At 33.7% G+C, this 22,597-nt stretch overlaps 1 protein-coding gene across 1 annotated transcript in view; it reads left to right on the forward strand.

Moving 5' to 3' along the window:
* slc4a4a (solute carrier family 4 member 4a) overlaps positions 1-22,597 on the forward strand; it is a 187,917-nt gene that overhangs the window by 89,536 nt on the left and 75,784 nt on the right. Inside the window, exons 6-7 of the mRNA XM_061980408.1 lie at positions 4,952-5,112; positions 6,252-6,431. Of these exons, the coding sequence (XP_061836392.1) occupies positions 4,952-5,112; positions 6,252-6,431 (341 nt within the window). The remainder of the gene's footprint in view (positions 1-4,951; positions 5,113-6,251; positions 6,432-22,597) is intronic.

Below are 22,597 nucleotides of genomic sequence, written 5' to 3' on the forward strand. Positions count from 1 at the left end.
CCAATATTACAATCTTATTTATGTAAAATTACCTGTATCGCCCCAATGTTACAACCTTATTAATGTATAATGACCAGTATCCCCCATATTACAACCTTATTTATGTCAAATTACCTGTATCGCCCCAACATTAAAACCTTGTTTATGTAAAATGACCAGTATCGCCCCAATATTACAACCTTATTTATGTAAATTGACTTGTATCGCCCCAATGTTACAACCTTATTAATGTATAATGACCAGTATCCCCCCATATTACAACCTTATTTATGTCAAATTACCTGTATCGCCCCAACATTCAAACCTTGTTTATGTAAAATGACCAGTATCGCCCCAATATTACAACCTTATTTATGTAAAATTACCAGTATCCTCCAATATTACAACCTTATTTTAAGTAGAAATACCAGTATCGCCCCAATATTACAACCTTATTCATGTAAAATTACCTGTATCGCCCCAATAATATAACCATATTTATGTAAAATGACCTGTATCGCCCCAATATTACAACCCTATTATGTAAAAGTACCAGTATCCCCCAATATTACAACCTTATTTCAAGTAGAATTACCAGTATCGCCCCAATATTACAACCTTATTCATGTAAAATGACCTGTATCGCCCCAATATTACAACCTTATTTATGTAAAACTACCATTATCCTCCCAATATTACAACCTTATTAATCTAAAATTACCAGTATCGTCCCAATAATACAACCTTATTTGTGTAAAATTACCAGTATCGCCCCAATATTACAACCTTATTTATGTAAATTGACCTGTATTGCCCCAATACTACAACCTTATTTATGTAGAATTACCAGTATCGCTCCAATATTACAATCTTATTTATGTAAAATTACCTGTATCGCCCCAATGTTACAACCTTATTAATGTATAATGACCAGTATCCCCCCATATTACAACCTTATTTATGTCAAATTACCTGTATCGCCCCAGCATTAAAACCTTGTTTATGTAAAATGACCAGTATCGCACCAATATTACAACCTTATTTATGTAAAATTACCAGTTTGAGCCTTACAAATATTACGACAATGATCCCGTTTAGGACTGGTCAGTATCAACAGATCTTCATGAAAAAGTATGTGATCGCCACTGCCGACTGATACCTTTTAATGCCGATCACAAACGCCGATCCCCTTTGGCTCACTCAGCTAATTATGTGGCTCCATACACAGTGTGGAGCCGCTTCCCTAAGATAATACTTATCACCTCCATTACTGTAAACAAATTACATTTCTTAGTATCTTAAGTATTTTGATTTTGTTTAGTTATTGTGTATTGCTGAGGGAATAAATACGGTGTTAATATTGTAACACTCACCATTAATATGAACAATTTGCAGTTAATCGATACCCGTATCGATCTCGCTGGTGGCTGGTCTGTATCAGAACTGAATCCGATCAGAGCATCTCTGAGTTGCTGTTGTTTTGTTGTGGCTGACCTCTGACCCACTTAGCCGCACAGTGAGGTCCATTACAATGCAGCGCTGCACCCTTGCAGACAACAAGCAGGATTGTAAACTTGTCCTCTCACTGACGACTCCCGGAGACGGCTCTAATGGCGTTCAAACGAGCGGGACATGTGCGAGGTCGCTGCTGTTGCCCGGCGATGAAGCGCACTCTGAGAAGGAAGCGAAGGCGTGTGAAGCGTTTGGCTGTGATCCACGTGCACCTTCAAGTCATCACGGAGGGAAAACCTGTGTGCCTCCGTCACGAGACGGATGATCACAATAAACAACATTTTCTTGGGAAAAAACAATTCTGAGCAGACTTGGTTGACAAGAACAGATCCGGTGGTCAAACTGCACGATCTCATGACCGCCATTCTTAGATGACCACACCTGCAATAATTATTTGTCTTTACTCCGTTTGTGTTGTCATTAAAGTTGCACTTATTAGATTGTGAGTTAATGCCAGTAAATACATACAATTGCATTAAAACTTTACTGACTTCTATAATATTTATTTGATTTAAATTTATATTTTTTTTTATTTTGTATGAACTTTTTTTCTTAATAATCTTATGACTTTAAAGAAAAATGACAACTTTTTTTCTCTTAATTTTTTGGGGGGACTTTTTTCAAGTAAAATTATGTCGTATTCCCCTAATCGTTAGTTAAAGTCCCAACGATTACAACTTTGCTTATGTAAAATTACCTGTATCGCCACATTATTGCAACCTTATTTATGTAAAATTACCAATATCGCCCCAATATTACTACCTTATTTATGTAAAATGACCAGTATCGCCCCAATATTACAACCTTATTTGTGTAAAATTACCAGTATCGCCCCAATATTACAACCTTATTTATTTAAAATAACCAGTATCCTCCAATAATACAACTTTATTTATGTAAAATGACCAGTATCCCCCCCAATATTACAACCTTATTTTTGTAAAATGACCAGTATCCCCCAATAATACAACCTTATGTATGTAAAAATTACCAGTATCGCCCCAATATTACAACCTTATTTATGTGAAATTACCAGTATCCCCCCAATATTACAACCTTATTTATGTCAAATTATCTGTATCGCCCCAATATTACAACCTTATTTATGTAAAATTACCAGTATCGCCCCAATATTACAACCTTATTTATGTAAAATTACCAGTATCCCCCCAATATTACAACCTTATTCATGTGAAATTACCAGTATCCCCCCAATATTACAACCTTATTTATGTAAAATTACCTGTATCGCCCCAATATTACAACCTTATTTATGTCAAATGACCTGTATCCCCCCAATAATACAACCTTATTTATGTAGAATGAGCAGTATCCCCCCAATATTACAACCTTATTTGTGTAAAATTACAAGTATCACCCCAATATTACAACTTTATTTATGTAAAATTACCTGTATCGCCCCAGTATTACAACCTTATTTATTTAAAATAACCAGTATCCCCCGAATATTACAACCTTATTTATGTAAAATGACCAGTATCGCCCCAATATTGCAACTTTATTTATGTAAAATTACCTGTATCGCCCCAATATTACAACCTTATTGATTTAAAATGACCAGTATCCCCCAATATTACAACCTTATTTATGTAAAATTACCAGTATCCCCCCCAATATCACAACCTTATTTATTTAGAATGACCAGTATCTCCCCAATATTATAACCATATCTATGTAAAATTACCAGGATCGCCCCAATATTACAACCTTATTCATGTAAATTACCTGTATCGCCCCAATATTACAACCTTATTGATTTAAAATGACCAGTATCCCCCCAATATTCCAACCTTATTTATGTGAAATGACCAGTATACCCCCAATATTACAACCTTATCTATGTAAAATTACCAGTATCGCCCCAATATTACAACCATATTTATGTAAAATTACCTGTATCACCCCAATATTACAACCTTATTCATTTAAAATGACCAGTATCCCCCCAATATTACAACCTTATTTATGTAAAATTACCAGTATCACCCAGATATTACAACATTATTTATTTAAAATGACCAGTATCCCCCCAATATTACAACCTTATTTATGTAAAATTACCAGTATCGCCCCAATATTACAACCTTATTTATGTAAAATTACCAGTACCGCCCCAATATTACAACCATATTTATGTAAAATTACCTGTATCGTCCCAATATTACAACCTTATTCATGTAAAATTACCAGTATCGCCCCAATATTACAACCTTATTTATGTAAAATTACCAGTATTGTTCTTTTAAAATTGAGTCTTATTTCAGGTAAAACTAATTTTATTTTTCATGATAAACTGAGTAAACTTTATAGATAAAAAAAAACACCTCTTTAAATAATTACCTAAGTGTGCTATTAAATTGATGTATTTATTTATTTATTGTAAAAGTGCATTTAAATGTTTCAATATTTAATTAATTATTTCATGATTTAATTATTTATTTTCATTAATTCATTATTTAATTCGCCAGTTTGCGATTTAAATATTTATTTCACGATTTAAATATTTATATGATTATTTCACAAATGTCCGTGCTTTATTAATTTGTTTTTATTTGCAAATTAAAACAACAAATAAACTAATTATTGACTCGCATTTATGTATTTCGTTCTAATTATGTAAATTGTATACATATTTTTTTAATAATAATAATTATTAATAATTAATTATATTTAATTAATGACCATTTTCAATAAATATTTAAATATTTATGTTTTATTAGCTATATATATTTAAATTTCACTTTTTACTTTTTTGTGAGCAATTTATTCCAATGTTGTGTCGGGTCAAATTGTGTATTATTTTAAATGTTTCTGCATTTGACTAAGAATATACTGTATGTTTATTGTGAAAATTTAGAGATAAAGGGGGACTGTCTATGTTGTATTTCCATTCATATTTATTGCAAAAGTGCATTTAAATGTTTCAATAATTAATTATTTATTTCACGATTTAATGATTTGTTTGATTATTTCACAAATGTCTGTGCTTTATGAATTGATTTTTATTTGCAAACTAAAAAAACAAATACATTAATTATTTACTAACATTTATGTATCAAATTATGTAAATTATATAAATATGTTTTTAATAATAATAATGATAATAATAAATAATTTATTATATTTAATTAATGACCATTTTCAGTAAATATTTAAATATTTATGTTTTATTAGCTATATATATTTAAATTTCAAATTGTACTTTTTTGTGAGCAATTTATTCCATTGTTGTGTCGGGTCAAATTGTGTATTTTTTTTTAAATGTTTCGACATTTGACTAAAAATATATGTTTATTGTGAATATTTAGAGATAAAGGGGGACTGTCTATGTTGTATTTCCATTCAAACAAAAGTATCGGGACACCTACAGGAAGTGAAAAGTGCAGAAAATAAGTTTCCACACCAAACTCCTTAATGAAATACTTTGTTTGGTCTCCAGGTGGATCAAGTTTGAGGAGAAGGTGGAGAAAGGCGGCGAGCGTTGGAGCAAGCCTCACGTGGCCACTCTGTCGCTGCACAGCCTGTTTGAGCTGCGCACCTGCATCGAGAAAGGCACCATCATGCTGGACATGGAAGCGTCCACGCTGCCTCAGGTCGTAGGTGAGTCGACCAATCATTTGCTTTTTGCTGACCGTGCACTTCTGAGAGTCCCGTGCCCGCTTCAGCTCCGAGAGTCCCTCCAGTCGGGCCAAACTTTTCCTAATTCGATGGGAAGATGACGTCCTCCGTCTCACGCCACCGCCCAAACGTTGTGCGTGCATGAGGGACGCGAGCAGTGATTAATGTGAAGTAATTGAGGGAGCTGTGTGGGCCTCTTGCTTTGAGCCCATTAACCACAATAGCCTGTGACCCCGCCTCCATGCAAACAGCACCCGCCCCCCCCAGGCTACTATCAGTCAACATTCTCTTGGACATTCTTCTTCTTCTACAGCCTTTTTCTTTGGACTCCTTTACAAAGTCACACTAATGAAGTGCTTGCAATTAACACTTTTTGTGTTGACTACGACAACAATGGAAATGCTTACTCAACACTTTTTCTCACATCCACACCTGAATTGTATCAATAATTATTACCCCATTCACTTAGACATGTTAAAGGGAATTTTACATAACAACTTTAGTCTTGTAAAATTATGATACAGTTTAGCTGTAAACTACATCCTAATTCTGGTAAAATAACTTAATATTACAATCTAATTCACAAAAAAAAAAAAAAAAAATAATTAAAAAAAAAAAATATATATATATATATATATATATTTGTTTTACATATATATATATATATATATATATATATATATATATATATATATATATATATATATATATATATATATATATATATATATACAAATTCACAAAAAAACAAACAAACAAACAAAAAAAACAACATTATTATTATTATTCAACAAATGTTTACATAAAGTGTTTTAATTTTTAAAACAACTTTATTCCAGAAACATTTACAACTTAAAAAAAACAATTTGAATCTATTTTTATTTTAATATTTTTGATATTACTACTTTATTGCAGTAAATTGACACTTAAAGTTTTTTTTTCCCCCCTTTATTTATTTGTATATGTGATATTATGATTTTACTTTAATAAACATTACATTGTTTCCTCATAATTCCTGTAAAATGTAAACATAATGATGTACAAACTGTTTACTGCAAAATGACCATCATTAGCATTATTGTGTCCAAGTGAGAACAACAAACGTCTTCCCTGCTCTCCAGAGATGATCACCGACAACCAGATCGAGAACGGACAGCTGAAGGCGGAGCTGAAGGACAAGGTGACGTACACGTTGCTACGGAAACATCGCCATCAGACCAAGAAGTCCAACCTGCGCTCGCTGGCCGACATCGGCAAGACGGTCTCCAGTGCAAGTAGGCTGTTTTCCAACCAGGACAACGGTAAAACTGATGACGCCAGTTTGGTGCAGTCTCCTCCTTCCTCCTACAAATCAAGCCTGTTTGGGCCTCCATGGGTCGAGTTGGCGTTTAGTGCACCGCTGTAATGTACCACCATCATGTACCACCATAATGTACATTAGTAAACACCATCATGTACATTAGTAAACACCATAATGTGCAATGGTAAAAACTGTAATGTACATTAGTAAACACCATAATGTGAAATGGTTAACACCATATTGTACATTAGTAAACACTATAATGTACATTGGTAAACACCATAATGTACAATGGTAAACACCATAATGTACATTAGTAAACACCATAATGTACATTAGTAAAGATACTATACATTAGTAAACAACATAATGTACAATGGTAAAAACCATAATGTACATTAGTAAACACCATAATGTACAATGGTAAACACCATAATGTACATTAGTAAACACCATAATGTACAACGGTAAACACCATAATGTACATTAGTAAACACCATAATGTACAATGGTAAACACCATAATGTACATTAGTAAACACCATAATGTACAATGGTAAACACCATAATGTACAATGGTTAACACCATAATGTACATTGGTAAACACCATAATGTACAATGGTAAATACCATAATGTACAATGGTAAACACCATAATGTACAATGGTAAACACCATCATGTACATTAGTAAACACTATATTGTACATTAGTGAACACCATAATGTACAATGGTAAACACCATAATGTACAATGGTAAACACCATCATGTACATTAGTAAACACTATATTGTACATTAGTGAACACCGTAATGTACAATGGTAAACACCATAATGTACAGTGGTAAACACCATTATGTACATTAGTAAACATTGTAATGTACATTAGTAAACACCATAATGTCCATTGGTAAACACCATAATGTACATTGGTAAACACCATAATATACATTAGTACACATCATAATGTACAATAGTAAACACCATATTGTACAATGTAAACACCCTAATGTACAATGGTAAACACCATCATGTACATTAGTAAACACCATATTGTACATTAGTTAACACCATAATGCACAATGGAAAATACCATAATGTACAATGGTAAACACCATCATGTACAATGGTAAACACCATCATGTACATTAGTAAACACCATATTGTACATAAGTAAACACCATAATGTACATTAGTAAACACCATAATGTACATTAGTAAACACCATAATGTACAATGGTAAACACCATCATGTACAATGGTAAACACCATCATGTACATTAGTAAAAACAATTTTGTACATTAGTTAACACCATAATGTACAATGGTAAATGCCATAATGTACAATGGTAACAACCATAATGTACATTAGTAAACACCATAATGTACAATAGTAAACACCATAATGTATAATGGTAAACACCATAATGTACATTAGTAAACACCATAATGTACAATGGTAAACACCATAATGTACATTAGTAAACACCATATTGTACATTAGTTAACACCATAATGTACAATGGTAAACACCATCATGTACATTAATAAACACCATAATGTACAATGGTAAACACGAAAATTTACATTGGTAAGCACCATAAAGTACAATGGTAAACACCATAATGTACATTAGTAAACACCATAATGTACAATGGTAAACACCATAATGTACATTAGTAAACACCATAAAGTACAATGGTAAACACCATAATGTACAATGGTAAACACCATAATGTACACTAGTAAACACCATAAAGTACAATGGTAAACGCCATAAAGTACAATGGTAAACACCATCATGTACATTAGTAAACACCATAATGTACAATGGTAAACACCATAATGTACATTTGTAAACACCATAAAGTACATTAGTAAACACCATAATGTACAACGGTAAACACCATAATGTACATTAGTAAACACCATAATGTACAATGGTAAACACCATAATGTACATTAGTAAACACCATAATGTACAATGGTAAACACCATAATGTACAATGGTTAACACCATAATGTACATTGGTAAACACCATAATGTACAATGGTAAATACCATAATGTACAATGGTAAACACCATAATGTACAATGGTAAACACCATCATGTACATTAGTAAACACTATATTGTACATTAGTGAACACCATAATGTACAATGGTAAACACCATAATGTACAATGGTAAACACCATCATGTACATTAGTAAACACTATATTGTACATTAGTGAACACCGTAATGTACAATGGTAAACACCATAATGTACAGTGGTAAACACCATTATGTACATTAGTAAACATTGTAATGTACATTAGTAAACACCATAATGTCCATTGGTAAACACCATAATGTACATTGGTAAATACCATAATATACATTAGTACACATCATAATGTACAATAGTAAACACCATATTGTACAATGTAAACACCCTAATGTACAATGGTAAACACCATCATGTACATTAGTAAACACCATATTGTACATTAGTTAACACCATAATGCACAATGGAAAATACCATAATGTACAATGGTAAACACCATCATGTACAATGGTAAACACCATCATGTACATTAGTAAACACCATATTGTACATAAGTAAACACCATAATGTACATTAGTAAACACCATAATGTACATTAGTAAACACCATAATGTACAATGGTAAACACCATCATGTACAATGGTAAACACCATCATGTACATTAGTAAAAACAATTTTGTACATTAGTTAACACCATAATGTACAATGGTAAATGCCATAATGTACAATGGTAACAACCATAATGTACATTAGTAAACACCATAATGTACAATAGTAAACACCATAATGTATAATGGTAAACACCATAATGTACATTAGTAAACACCATAATGTACAATGGTAAACACCATAATGTACATTAGTAAACACCATATTGTACATTAGTTAACACCATAATGTACAATGGTAAACACCATCATGTACATTAATAAACACCATAATGTACAATGGTAAACACGAACATTTACATTGGTAAGCACCATAAAGTACAATGGTAAACACCATAATGTACATTAGTAAACACCATAATGTACAATGGTAAACACCATAATGTACATTAGTAAACACCATAAAGTACAATGGTAAACACCATAATGTACAATGGTAAACACCATAATGTACACTAGTAAACACCATAAAGTACAATGGTAAACGCCATAAAGTACAATGGTAAACACCATCATGTACATTAGTAAACACCATAATGTACAATGGTAAACACCATAATGTACATTTGTAAACACCATAAAGTACAATGGTAAACACCATAATGTACAATGGTAAACACCATAATGTACATTAGTAAACACCATAATGTACAATGGTAAACACCATAATGTACATTAGTAAACACCATATTGTACATTAGTTAACACCATAATGTACAATGGTAAACACCATCATGTACATTAATAAACACCATAATGTACAATGGTAAACACGAAAATTTACATTGGTAAGCACCATAAAGTACAATGGTAAACACCATAATGTACATTAGTAAACACCATAATGTACAATGGTAAACACCATAATGTACATTAGTAAACACCATAAAGTACAATGGTAAACACCATAATGTACAATGGTAAACACCATAATGTACACTAGTAAACACCATAAAGTACAATGGTAAACGCCATAAAGTACAATGGTAAACACCATCATGTACATTAGTAAACACCATAATGTACAATGGTAAACACCATAATGTACATTTGTAAACACCATAAAGTACAATGGTAAACACCATAATGTACAATGGTAAACACCATAATGTACACTAGTAAACACCATAAAGTACAATGGTAAACGCCATAAAGTACAATGGTAAACACCATAATGTACATTAGTAAACACCATAATGTACAATGGTAAACACCATAATGTACATTAGTAAACACCATAATGTACATTAGTAAACACCATAATGTACAATGGTAAATACCATAATGTACATTAGTAAACACCATAATGTACAATGGTAAATACCATAATGTACAGTACCAGCAGAGGCACCCTGCTGCCCTGGTCTGCACACAAACCACTAGTGAGACTCTGTTATACTAAAACTATAGTAAAGTAGTTTTTAATCACAAACTTGAGCTATTTTTGATCACTTTAACGCACTAATCTAAGACGACTAACGTAGAAATGCAACATATTCTGCACACTGGCCACTTCATTAGGTACGCTAGTAGGAAAATTCCACCTTAAAAAAAGAATAACGATCATTGTCCAAGAAAATATTTGAATGGGCCTGCTATCTGCCTTCTGGGCTTTAGTACTGACCTGAGTGCACTTGTTAAGTGCACAACTTAAGTGCATATGTTAGGTGTAACTGACACAACAGAAGTGCACAATTCAAGTGCACTTAATTACAAAAGTTAACACACACGTAAAGGGCACATGTTTAGTGAAGAAAATAAATGCATCCCCTAAGTGCACAGGTTTAGTGCACCACTTAAGTACACTGGTTAAGTGCACTACATACACAAGTCAGTGCATTCATCTTGCTCGCTTAAGTGCACAATTTAAGTGCACTTAAGGGCACATGTTGAATGCACAAGTTTAGTGCGCAAAATAAGTTCACCACCTAAGAGCACAAGGTAAGTGCACTTAAGAACACAAGTTACATGCAAATGTGTGTGTGCCATAAGTGCACAAGTTAAGTGTGCAAAAAGTGCACTATTTAGGTGCACCTAAGTGCACATGTTAAGTGCACAAGTTTAGTGCGCAAAATAAGTGCATCACCTCACTGCACAAGGTAAATGCACTTAAGAACATAAGTTAAGTGCACATGTTGAGTGCGTGCCATACGTGTACAAGTTGAGTGTGCAAAATAAGTGCACTACGTGCACTCAATACCCATGTTAAGTGCACATGTTTGGTCCACAAGTTCAGTGCGCAAAATAAGTGTACCGCCTAAGTACACATGTTAAGTGCGCAAAATAAGTGCACCACCTAAGTGCACAAGTTAAGTGCAAATAATGACTCTAGATAAGTGCACATGTTGATTGCAAGCTGCAAGTGCACAAGTTAGGCGCGAGACATAACTGCACTTAGTGCAAAATTAAAGTGCACATATGAAGTCTGCAAGTTCAGTAAAGGAAATAAGTGCATACCCTAAGTGCACAAGTTAAGTGCAAATCATTACTCTAAGATAAGTGCACATGTTGATTGCAAGCTGCAAGTGCACAAGTTAGGCGCGAGACATAACTGCACTTAGTGCAAAATTAAAGTGCACATATAAAGTCTGCAAGTTCAGTAAAGGAAATAAGTGCATACCCTAAGTGCACAAGTTAAGTGCAAATAATGACTCTAGATAAGTGCACTTATTGATTGCAAGCTGCAAGTGCACAAGTTAGGCGCGAGACATAACTGCACTTAGTGCAAAATTAAAGTGCACATATAAAGTCTGCAAGTTCAGTAAAGGAAATAAGTGCATACCCTAAGTGCACATGTTAAGTGCACAAGTTTAGTGCGCACATGAAGTTCACCAACTAATTGCATTGGTAAAGTACACCTACGTACACAAGTTAAGTGCGTAACATAAGTGCACAAATTAAGTGTGCAAAAAAATAAGTGTACTAAGTGCACACTTTCAGGGCACTTAAGTACACAGGTTAAGTGCACACGTTTAGTGCGCAAAGTAAGGGCACAAGGTAGGTGGGTAGTATGTTAAGCGCAAAATAATTGCACTAACTAAGTGCGCAATTTAAGTGCACTACAGTGCACAAAGTAAGTGCATAACATAAGTGCAGAGAATGGGTGCTTGTTTTGCAAGCAGGCCAAAAACATAAAGACTATTTGATTATAGATGGCTTTTTTTTTTGGCCACAATTAAATAAAAATAAAGCCAAATAAACCGTGAAAAAAACCTCCATCAAAATATACTTAAAATTCCACTTTTTTTCTCGTGAAATATTGACATTACAAATGTATTTACATAAAATGACAATGTTTTTACTGGTAAAATGATGACTTCTCTCCCAAAAATGACAGCTAAATTGCAAAGAAACGTTCTTGTGAGATCAAGACTGTTTTTATAGGGATTGCAAATGGCAAAATATTCGAAATAAATATACATATTTTACATAAATTCTAATTGGACTGAAAATATTTGACTTACCCAATGTACAAATATACTTATTTCATGACTTATTTATCATCTGTTTGTTGATGAAATATTGTGTTATTCAATAATAACTATAAACCTTATTAATATCGCTAACAGAACTTCTTGAAGGTGTACCTAATGAAGTGTCCGCTGCATACATTTGCCAAAGATAAGCGACAAACTGACCCAGTTTTGTATTAGTTAGCAACTAGTTAGTTATTAATAACCCACATATTTTCATAGGCAGGATGGACTGCTGTCACCTTTTCCACCTCCCTTAGATTTTATTTCGTTAATGACTCCTCTAATATTTGGACCCCTTCTTGTGTGGGGTGTACCTAATGTTGTGTCCAGCGAAAGGGTGCCAGACAGCGCCACCTTGCCTCTGACTGCACGCTGCCGGTCACGTGTTCATAGATAATGTCATTAATCTGTTGCCAGCCATTAATCTTTGGAAAGTTTTTTGTTTTTATGACTCTCAAGTGCATTTATCACAAATGTTTACGACTCTATCAAAACAAAAGCCCTCGCTGTTCCCGATGGCGCTGGAACACTCTTATCAAGTGATTACGACATTGTCAAGGATAAATGACACTTTTGTCAAAGACCTTCTTTCCAAAGACGTGTGCGCTCCTGAAATAATGTCCCCCTCTGAACGCAGTGGAACCTCTAAAGTCCAACACAATAAGTTCCTCAGCAGAAACACTTCTTACCGAGCAGACACAACGCATTAAAACAATGTTGAGAACTTCTTGAAATAGGTCCTGACGTGGGGCAACTCAAACCTAACGTTGAAACAACATCCTTTTTGACGACGTTTAATCAATGTCGGGTTCTGACGTTGATTTTACCGTTGAAATTTGGTGATTTTCCAACCAATATTCTACAACACGAATACAACGTTGAAACAACATCCTTTTTGACGACGTTTTATCAATGTTGAGTTCTGACGTTGATTTGACCATTGAAATGTGGTCATTTTCCAACCAATATTATACAACACAAATCCAACGTTGAAACAACATCCTTTTTGACGTTTAATCAATGTTGGAATCTGATGTTGATTTGACCATTGAAATGTGGTCATTTTCCAACCAATATTCTACACCCCAATTACAACATTGAAACAACATGCTTTTTGACAACGTTTATTCAATGTCAGGTCTGACGTTGATTTGACTATTGAATTTTGGTCATTTCCCCAACCAATATTCTACAACACAAATACAACGTTAAAACAACATGCTTTTTGACAACGTTTATTCAATGTTAGGTTCTGACGTTGATCTGACCATTGAATTTTGGTCATTTTCCAACCAATATTTTACGACACAAATACAACGTTGAAACAACATCCTTTTTGACGATGTTTAATCAATGTCAGGTTGTGACATTGATTTGACCATTGAAATTTGGTCATTTCCCAACCAATATTATACAACACAAATACAACGTTGAAACAACATCCTTTTTGACGTTTAATCAATGTTGGAATCTGATGTTGATTTGACCATTGAAATCTGGTCAATTCCCGACCAATATTCTACAACACAAATACAACATTAAAACAACATCCTTTTTGACAACGTTGAATCAATGTCAGGTTCTGACGTTGATATGACCATTGAATTTTGGTCATTTCTCAACCAATATTCTACAATTCAAACTTAATGTTGAAACAACGTACTTTTTGACGACGTTTAATCAATGTCGGGTTCTGACGTTGATTTGACCATTGAAATCTGGTCAATTCCCGACCAATATTCTACTACACAAATACAACGTTGAAACAACACTCTTTTTGACGACGTTTAATCAATGTCAGGTTCTGATGTTGATTTGACCATTGAAATTTGGTCATTTCCCAACCAATATTTGACAACACAAATACAACATTGAAACAACATACTTTTTGAAGATGTTTATTCAATCTTGGGTTGTGACGTTGATTTGACCATTGAATTTTGGTCATTTCCCAACCCATATTCTGCAACTCAAACCTAACAGTGAAACAACACCTTTTTTGACAACATTTTTATCAATGCTGGATTCTGACCTTGATTTTACCATTGAATTTTGGTAATTTACCAACCAATATTCTACAACACAAATACAATATTAAAACAACATCCTTTTTGACAATGTTTTATCAATATTGAGTTCTGACGTTGATTTGACCATTGAAATGTGGTCATTTCCCAACACAACGTTGAAACAACATCCTTTTTGACGTTTAATCAATGTTGGAATCTGATGTTGATTTGACCATTGAAATCTGGTCAGATCCCGACCAATATTCTACGACACAAATACAACGTTGAAACAACATCCTTTTTGACGACATTTAATCAATGTCAGGTTCTGACGTTGATTTGACCATTGAATTTTGGTTATTTCCCAACCAATATTCTACAACACAAATACAAGGTTGAAACAACATACTTTTTGATTACATTTAATCAATGTCAGGTTCTGACGTTGATATGACCATTGAATTTTGGTCATTTCCCAACCAATATTCTACAACTCAAATTAAACGTTGAAACAACATACTTCTTGACAACGTTTCATCAATGTTGCGTTCTGACATTCATTTGACCATTGAATTTAGGTAATTTCCCAACCAATATTCTACAACACAAATACAACGTTAAAACAGCATGCTTTTTGACAACGTTTATTCAATGTCAGGTTCTGACGTTTATCTGACCATTGAATTTTGGTCATTTTCCAACCAATATTTTACGACACAAATACAACGTTGAAACAACATACTTTTTGACGTTTAATCAATGTTGGAATCTGATGTTGATTTGACCATGGAAATTTGGTCATTTCCCAACCAATATTTTATGACAGAAATACAACGCTGAAACAACATCCTTTTTGACGACGTTTATTCAATGTCAGGTTGTGACGTTGATTCGACCATTGAATTTTGGTCATTTCCCAACCAATATTATACAACACAAATACAACGTTGAAACAACATCCTTTTTGACGTTTAATCAATGTTGGAATCTGATGTTGATTTGACCATTGAAATCTGGTCAATTCCCGACCAATATTCTACAACACAAATACAACATTAAAACAACATCCTTTTTGACAACGTTTAATCAATGTCAGGTTCTGACGTTGATATGACCATTGAATTTTGGTCATTTCTCAACCAATATTCTACAATTCAAACTTAATGTTGAAACAACGTACTTTTTGACGACGTTTAATCAATGTCGGGTTCTGACGTTGATTTGACCATTGAAATTTGGTCATTTCCCAACCAATATTCTACAACACAAATACAACGTTGAAACAACACTCTTTTTGACGACGTTTAATCAATGTCAGGTTCTGATGTTGATTTGACCATTGAAATTTGGTCATTTCCCAACCAATATTTGACAACACAAATACAACATTGAAACAACATACTTTTTGAAGATGTTTATTCAATCTTGGGTTGTGACGTTGATTTGACCATTGAATTTTGGTCATTTCCCAACCCATATTCTGCAACTCAAACCTAACAGTGAAACAACACCTTTTTTGACAACATTTTTATCAATGCTGGGTTCTGACGTTGATTTGACCAATGAAATGTGGTCATTTCCCAACCAATATTCTACAACACAAAAACAACGTTGAAAAAACATCCTTTTTGACAACGTTTAATCAATGTCAGGTTCTGACGTTGATTTGACCATTGAAATTTGGTCATTTTCCAACCAATATTTTACGACAAATACAACGTTGAAACAACATCCTTTTTGACGTTTAATCAATGTTGGAATCTGATGTTGATTTGACCATGGAAATTTGATCATTTCCCAACCAATATTTTACGACACAAATACAACGTTGAAACAACATGCTTTTGGACAATGTTTAAACAATGTCAGTTCCTGACGTTGATTTGACCATTGAAATTTGGTCATTTTCCAACCAATATTCTACACCCCAAATACAACATTGAAACAGCATACTTTTTGACGATGTTTAATCAATGCTGGATTCTGACCTTGATTTTACCATTGAATTTTGGTAATTTACCAACCAATATTCTACAACACAAATACAATATTAAAACAACATCCTTTTTGACAATGTTTTATCAATATTGAGTTCTGACGTTGATTTGACCATTGAAATGTGGTCATTTCCCAACACAACGTTGAAACAACATCCTTTTTGACGTTTAATCAATGTTGGAATCTGATGTTGATTTGACCATTGAAATCTGGTCAGATCCCGACCAATATTCTACGACACAAATACAACGTTGAAACAACATCCTTTTTGACGACATTTAATCAATGTCAGGTTCTGACGTTGATTTGACCATTGAATTTTGGTTATTTCCCAACCAATATTCTACAACACAAATACAAGGTTGAAACAACATACTTTTTGATTACATTTAATCAATGTCAGGTTCTGACGTTGATATGACCATTGAATTTTGGTCATTTCCCAACCAATATTCTACAACTCAAATTAAACGTTGAAACAACATACTTCTTGACAACGTTTCATCAATGTTGCGTTCTGACATTCATTTGACCATTGAATTTTGGTAATTTCCCAACCAATATTCTACAACACAAATACAACGTTAAAACAGCATGCTTTTTGACAACGTTTATTCAATGTCAGGTTCTGACGTTTATCTGACCATTGAATTTTGGTCATTTTCCAACCAATATTTTACGACACAAATACAACGTTGAAACAACATCCTTTTTGACGTTTAATCAATGTTGGAATCTGATGTTGATTTGACCATGGAAATTTGGTCATTTCCCAACCAATATTTTATGACAGAAATACAACGCTGAAACAACATCCTTTTTGACGACGTTTATTCAATGTCAGGTTGTGACGTTGATTCGACCATTGAATTTTGGTCATTTCCCAACCAATATTGTACAACACAAATACAATGTTGAAACAACATACATTTTGAAAATGTTATTCAATCTCGGGTTGTGACGTTGATTTGACCATTGAATTTTGGTCATTTCCCAACCCATATTCTACAACTCAAACCAAACAGTGAAACAACATACTTTTTGACGACGTTTATTCAATGTCAGGTTGTGACGTTGATTTGACCATTGAGATTTGGTCATTTCCCAACCCATATTCTGCAACTCAAACCTAACGTTGAAACAACATACTTTTGTGACAACGTTTAATTAATGTTGGGTTCTGACGTTGATTTGACCATTGAAATGTGGTCATTTCCCAACCAATATTCTACAACACAAATACAACGTTGAAACAACATGCTTTTTGCCACGCTAAATCAATGTTGGGTTCTGACTTTGATTTGACCATTGAAATTTGGTCATTTCCCAACCAATATTTGACAACACAAATACAACATTGAAACAACATACATTATGAAGATGTTTATTCAATCTCGGGTTGTGACGTTGATTTGACCATTGAATTTTGGTCATTTCCCAACCCATATTCTACAACTCAAACCTAACAGTGAAACAACATACTTTTTGACGACGTTTATTCAATGTCAGGTTGTGACGTTGATTTGACCATTGAGATTTGGTCATTTCCCAACCCATATTCTACAACTCAAACCTAACGTTGAAACAACATACCTTTTGAGAATGTTTAATCAATGTTAGGTTCTGACGTTGATTTGACCATTGAATTTTGGTCATTTCCCAACCCATATTCTGCAACTCAAACCTAACATTGAAACAACATACTTTTGTGACAACGTTTAATCAATGTTGGGTTCTGACGCTGATTTGACCATTGAAATGTGGTCATTTCCCAACCAATATTCTCCAACACAAATACAACGTTGAAACAACATGCTTTTTACCACGCTAAATCAATGTTGGGTTCTGACGTTGATTTGACCATTGAAATTTGGTAATTTCCCAACCAATATTTGACAACACAAATACAACATTGAAACAACATACATTTTGAAGATGCTTATTCAATCTCGGGTTGTGACGTTGATTTGACCATTGAATTTTGGTCATTTCCCAACCCATATTCTACAACTCAAACCTAACAGTGAAACAACATACTTTTTGACGACGTTTATTCAATGTCAGGTTGTGACGTTGATTTGACCATTGAGATTTGGTCATTTCCAAACCTATATTCTGCAACTCAAACCTAACGTTGAAACAACATACCTTTTGAGAATGTTTAATCAATGTTAGGTTCTGACGTTGATTTGACCTTTGAATTTTGGTCATTTCCTAACCAATAGTCTACAACACAAATACAACGTTAAAACAACATCCTTTTTGACGTTTAATCAATGTCAGGTTCAGGATGTTGATCTGACCATTGAAATGTAGTCATTTCCCAACCAGTATTCTACAACTCAAACCTATCGTTGAAACAACATACTTTTTAACAGCGTTTAATCAATGTCACATTCTTGAATTTTGGTAATTTTCCAACCAATATTTTACAACACAAATACAACAATGAAACAACATACATTTTGACGACGTTTAGGTTGTGACGTTGATTTGACCATTGAAAATCGGTCATTTCCCAACCAACAACGTGGATCCAACGTTAGACATCAACGTAGTCTCAATTTACAAACAGAACTATTTTGCAACGTTGTTTCAAAGTCAGTTTTAAAGGACATGTATGTGTAATCAACGTTGTATCAATGTCTTGTGCCTGCTGGGTAGTGAATTTGCTTTGGAGGTTCCATTGCAGAAAGAGACTTGGTAGATTCTTGTAGAAATAACTCAATCTTCTTCCTTTGGTTGGGTGGGCTCAGCCTTCAAATTGTGGCTTTGTGGCTTCTCTCTTCTCTCTGTCTTCCTCCTCCACCATCTCTGCTGGACCGGACCGCCTCTGCTAACCTGCCGCTGCTCCCTAAAAACCAAACAAACAAACAAACAAACAAACAAACCAACCAACCAACCAAAAACAAGCCCGTAGTCCTTTGGAGAACTCGATGACTTGCCTGTCGGGGGGCATCTCCATGGAGGACTTGCAGAGCCAAAGGAGCGCCAGCATGGACTGGCTCAGTAAGTTGACTCCCGATCATCTTGTCCCGTTCCCACCGACACAACATCAGGAACAAGAACTGGATCGGAACCACTTCTTGGTCTTCTTGTTGGGGTGTAAGAAGACCAAGTAAGCGCGGCAGACTTCTAACACCTCTAACGTCGACATATTGGCCACTTCAGCAAAACTCAGCATTAGTTACTTAGTTAGTAGTCTGTTGGGTTATTCCCTAGTTAGTTAGCAGTTGAGGCTTGTTTGTTGTCACTTATTGGGGTTATTACTCTAGTTAGTTAGTTGGGACTTCATTAGTTCGTAAGACTATTATAATCAGTTGGTGAATTAGTGAATGAAATATTTATTGTATTAAGTGGTTGGTAAGCTAATTAGTTGGTTGTTTCATTAATTAGTAATTTTTTTGGTTAATTAGTCAGTTAGTCATTTGGTGAGTGAGTTAGTTGTATTGCGCATGTACAGTATATACAGTACATAACTTTTGTTATTTTTTAAAAATTACTGAATTGCTTGGAATTTTTTGCTAAGTAAGGTGGTTGGTTAACTGGTCATTTTTTAGTTGGTTAATTTAATCATCATCAATAAGGTAATGTGTCATTATTTGCGGTTAGTTTGTTGGTAATTAATTTGTTTGTAAGATAACTAGTTGGTGAATTCGACAGTGAAATATTTGTTCTCTTAAGTGGTTGTTATCTTTAATAAGCTAACATATTGGTTGGTTCATTAATTAGCTGTTAATTAGCTATTACTTATTAAGGTTGGTTAGTTAGTTAGTTGGTACATTTTTTCATTTTTTAGAGTTAGCAGTATTCAGCGGAAATGCATAACTTCTGTTAATTTTTTTAAAATCCCTTGGTTGTTTGGGATTAGTTAAGTTAGTTGTTTGCTTAACTAGTAATTTTATTTGTTGGAAAAGCCATCATCAATTAGTTAGCACATACTTTTTTTGGTCAGTTTGTTTGGAGTTAATTAGTTTGTGAAATAATGAGTTTTTATTTCCTGATAGTTAGTTAATTGGTTGTTATTTTGGTGGGTAAGTTGGTTGTTATATAATGGGTCATTATTTTGGTTAGTTAGTTATTCGGAATTATGCAAAATAGTGATGTAATGAAATGATAATATGTACTTATTTTGCTGTTATTTTGGTTGGTTAAGAGGAATCTTTTTTAGTAGCTAAGACCATTGTAATTTAGTTAGTTAGTTAGTTAGTTACAGTTACAATGATTACACAACACCACTAGTTGAATCAGAGTCAGTTTGTTGATGGTTATTAGGCAAAATACATAAGTGATGTTAATGCAACCGTCTACTTTTTGTGATGTTATTTTTTGGTTAGTTGGTTGGTTAGCAGGTGTTTTTGGCCATAGTTAGTTAGTTAGTGTTTCTCAAGATAATGAGTTGTTATTTAGTTAGTTAAATAGTTGTTGGTTGTTGTATAATGGGTCATTATTTGGGGTAATTACTTCTTTATGTATTTATTCAGTTAGTTAAAATGAGTATGCAAAATATGTGAGTGATATTAATAACTTAACAATATGTACCTATACAGCTGTTATTATTGGTTAGTTAACTGGTAATTTATTGGATTGTCAAAGCCATTGTTAAATAGTTCGTTAGTGTTTTTCAAGATAATGAGTTGTTATTGTGTTAGTTAATTGGTTGTCCTTTTGGTACGGAGGTTAGTGGGTTAGTTTTTTTATGTATTAAGTTGGTTGTTGGATAATGGGTCATTATTTGGGGTAATTAGTTATTTATGTATTTAGTTAGTTACTTAGTCAGAATGATCATGCAAAATATGTGAGTGATATTAATAACTTAACAAAATGTACCTATACAGCTGTTATGTTTGGTTAGTTAACTGGTAATTTATTGGGTTGTCAAAGCCATTGTTAGTTAGTTCGTTAGTGTTTTTCAAGATAATGAGTTGTTATTGTGTTAGTTAATTAGTTGTCCTTTTGGGAGGCAATTTTTTGATGTTGTTGGATAATGGGTCATTATTTGGGATAATTAGTTCTTTACGTATTTACTTACTTAGTTAGTTAGAATGATTATGCAAAATATGTGAGTGATGTTGATAACTTAACAATATGTTCCTATGCAGCTGTTATTATTGGTTAGTTAACTGGTAATTTATTGGGTTGTCAAAGCCATTGTTGGTTAGTTTGTTAGTGCTTTTCAAGATGATATGAGTTATTTAGTTAATTAGTTGTCCTTTTGGTAGGTAATTATTGGTTAGTTAACTGGTAATGTATTGGGTTGTCAAAGCCATTGTTAGTTAGTTAGTTAGTGTTCCACAAACACTATGCCTGTATTGCAATGTTCAGACAACATTAGTAGTTGATTGAGAGTTAGTTTGTCGATGTTTTTTTTTGTTGGTTAGGTGACCATTATTAGTTAGTTCATTAGTTAGTGTTAAAGAATAGCCCAAAAAAGGCAATTTAAATATATTACATCCTCGCTCATTATTTGTTAGTTTACTTTTTGGTTAATTTGTGAAATGTGTTGCTCAAAACTGTAAACAAAGGAGTCACATTTTGTTAGCAGTTGGTTTGTTGGCATTTATTTGTCGTCCATGTGATTGTGCAGGAGTGTGTAGTGGCCAATGAGGGTAGTAGTAGTAGTAGAGCGCTACTAACCTGTCCTAACCTGGTTGTTTTTACATTTAAATGTTTCCTTAACCCCCCCAGGGTGCACCCCGGCAGCTAAACCCAGTACCGGAAGGTATTTATTCTTTGAGGCTGCATCACACTGACAAAGGCGTTATTACCCACAATGCTCGGGACTGTGTTCATTTTGAGGTTGTAAATGTTTATTTGGTCTACTAGTAATATTGATGGCTAGAGCTACACTCTAGTGTTCATTATCCGGCAAGTTAACGTTAACTGGTGTGATTTTTACAGTTAGAGCAAGTTTTTCTGCACTGCTGGTTTTTCTGGGTTCTTTGTGGTGACTTTTATTCGGGGGGGTGTC

The sequence above is a fragment of the Nerophis lumbriciformis genome, linkage group LG20 (genome assembly GCF_033978685.3).
Source record: "Nerophis lumbriciformis linkage group LG20, RoL_Nlum_v2.1, whole genome shotgun sequence".
NCBI lineage: Eukaryota > Metazoa > Chordata > Actinopteri > Syngnathiformes > Syngnathidae > Nerophis > Nerophis lumbriciformis.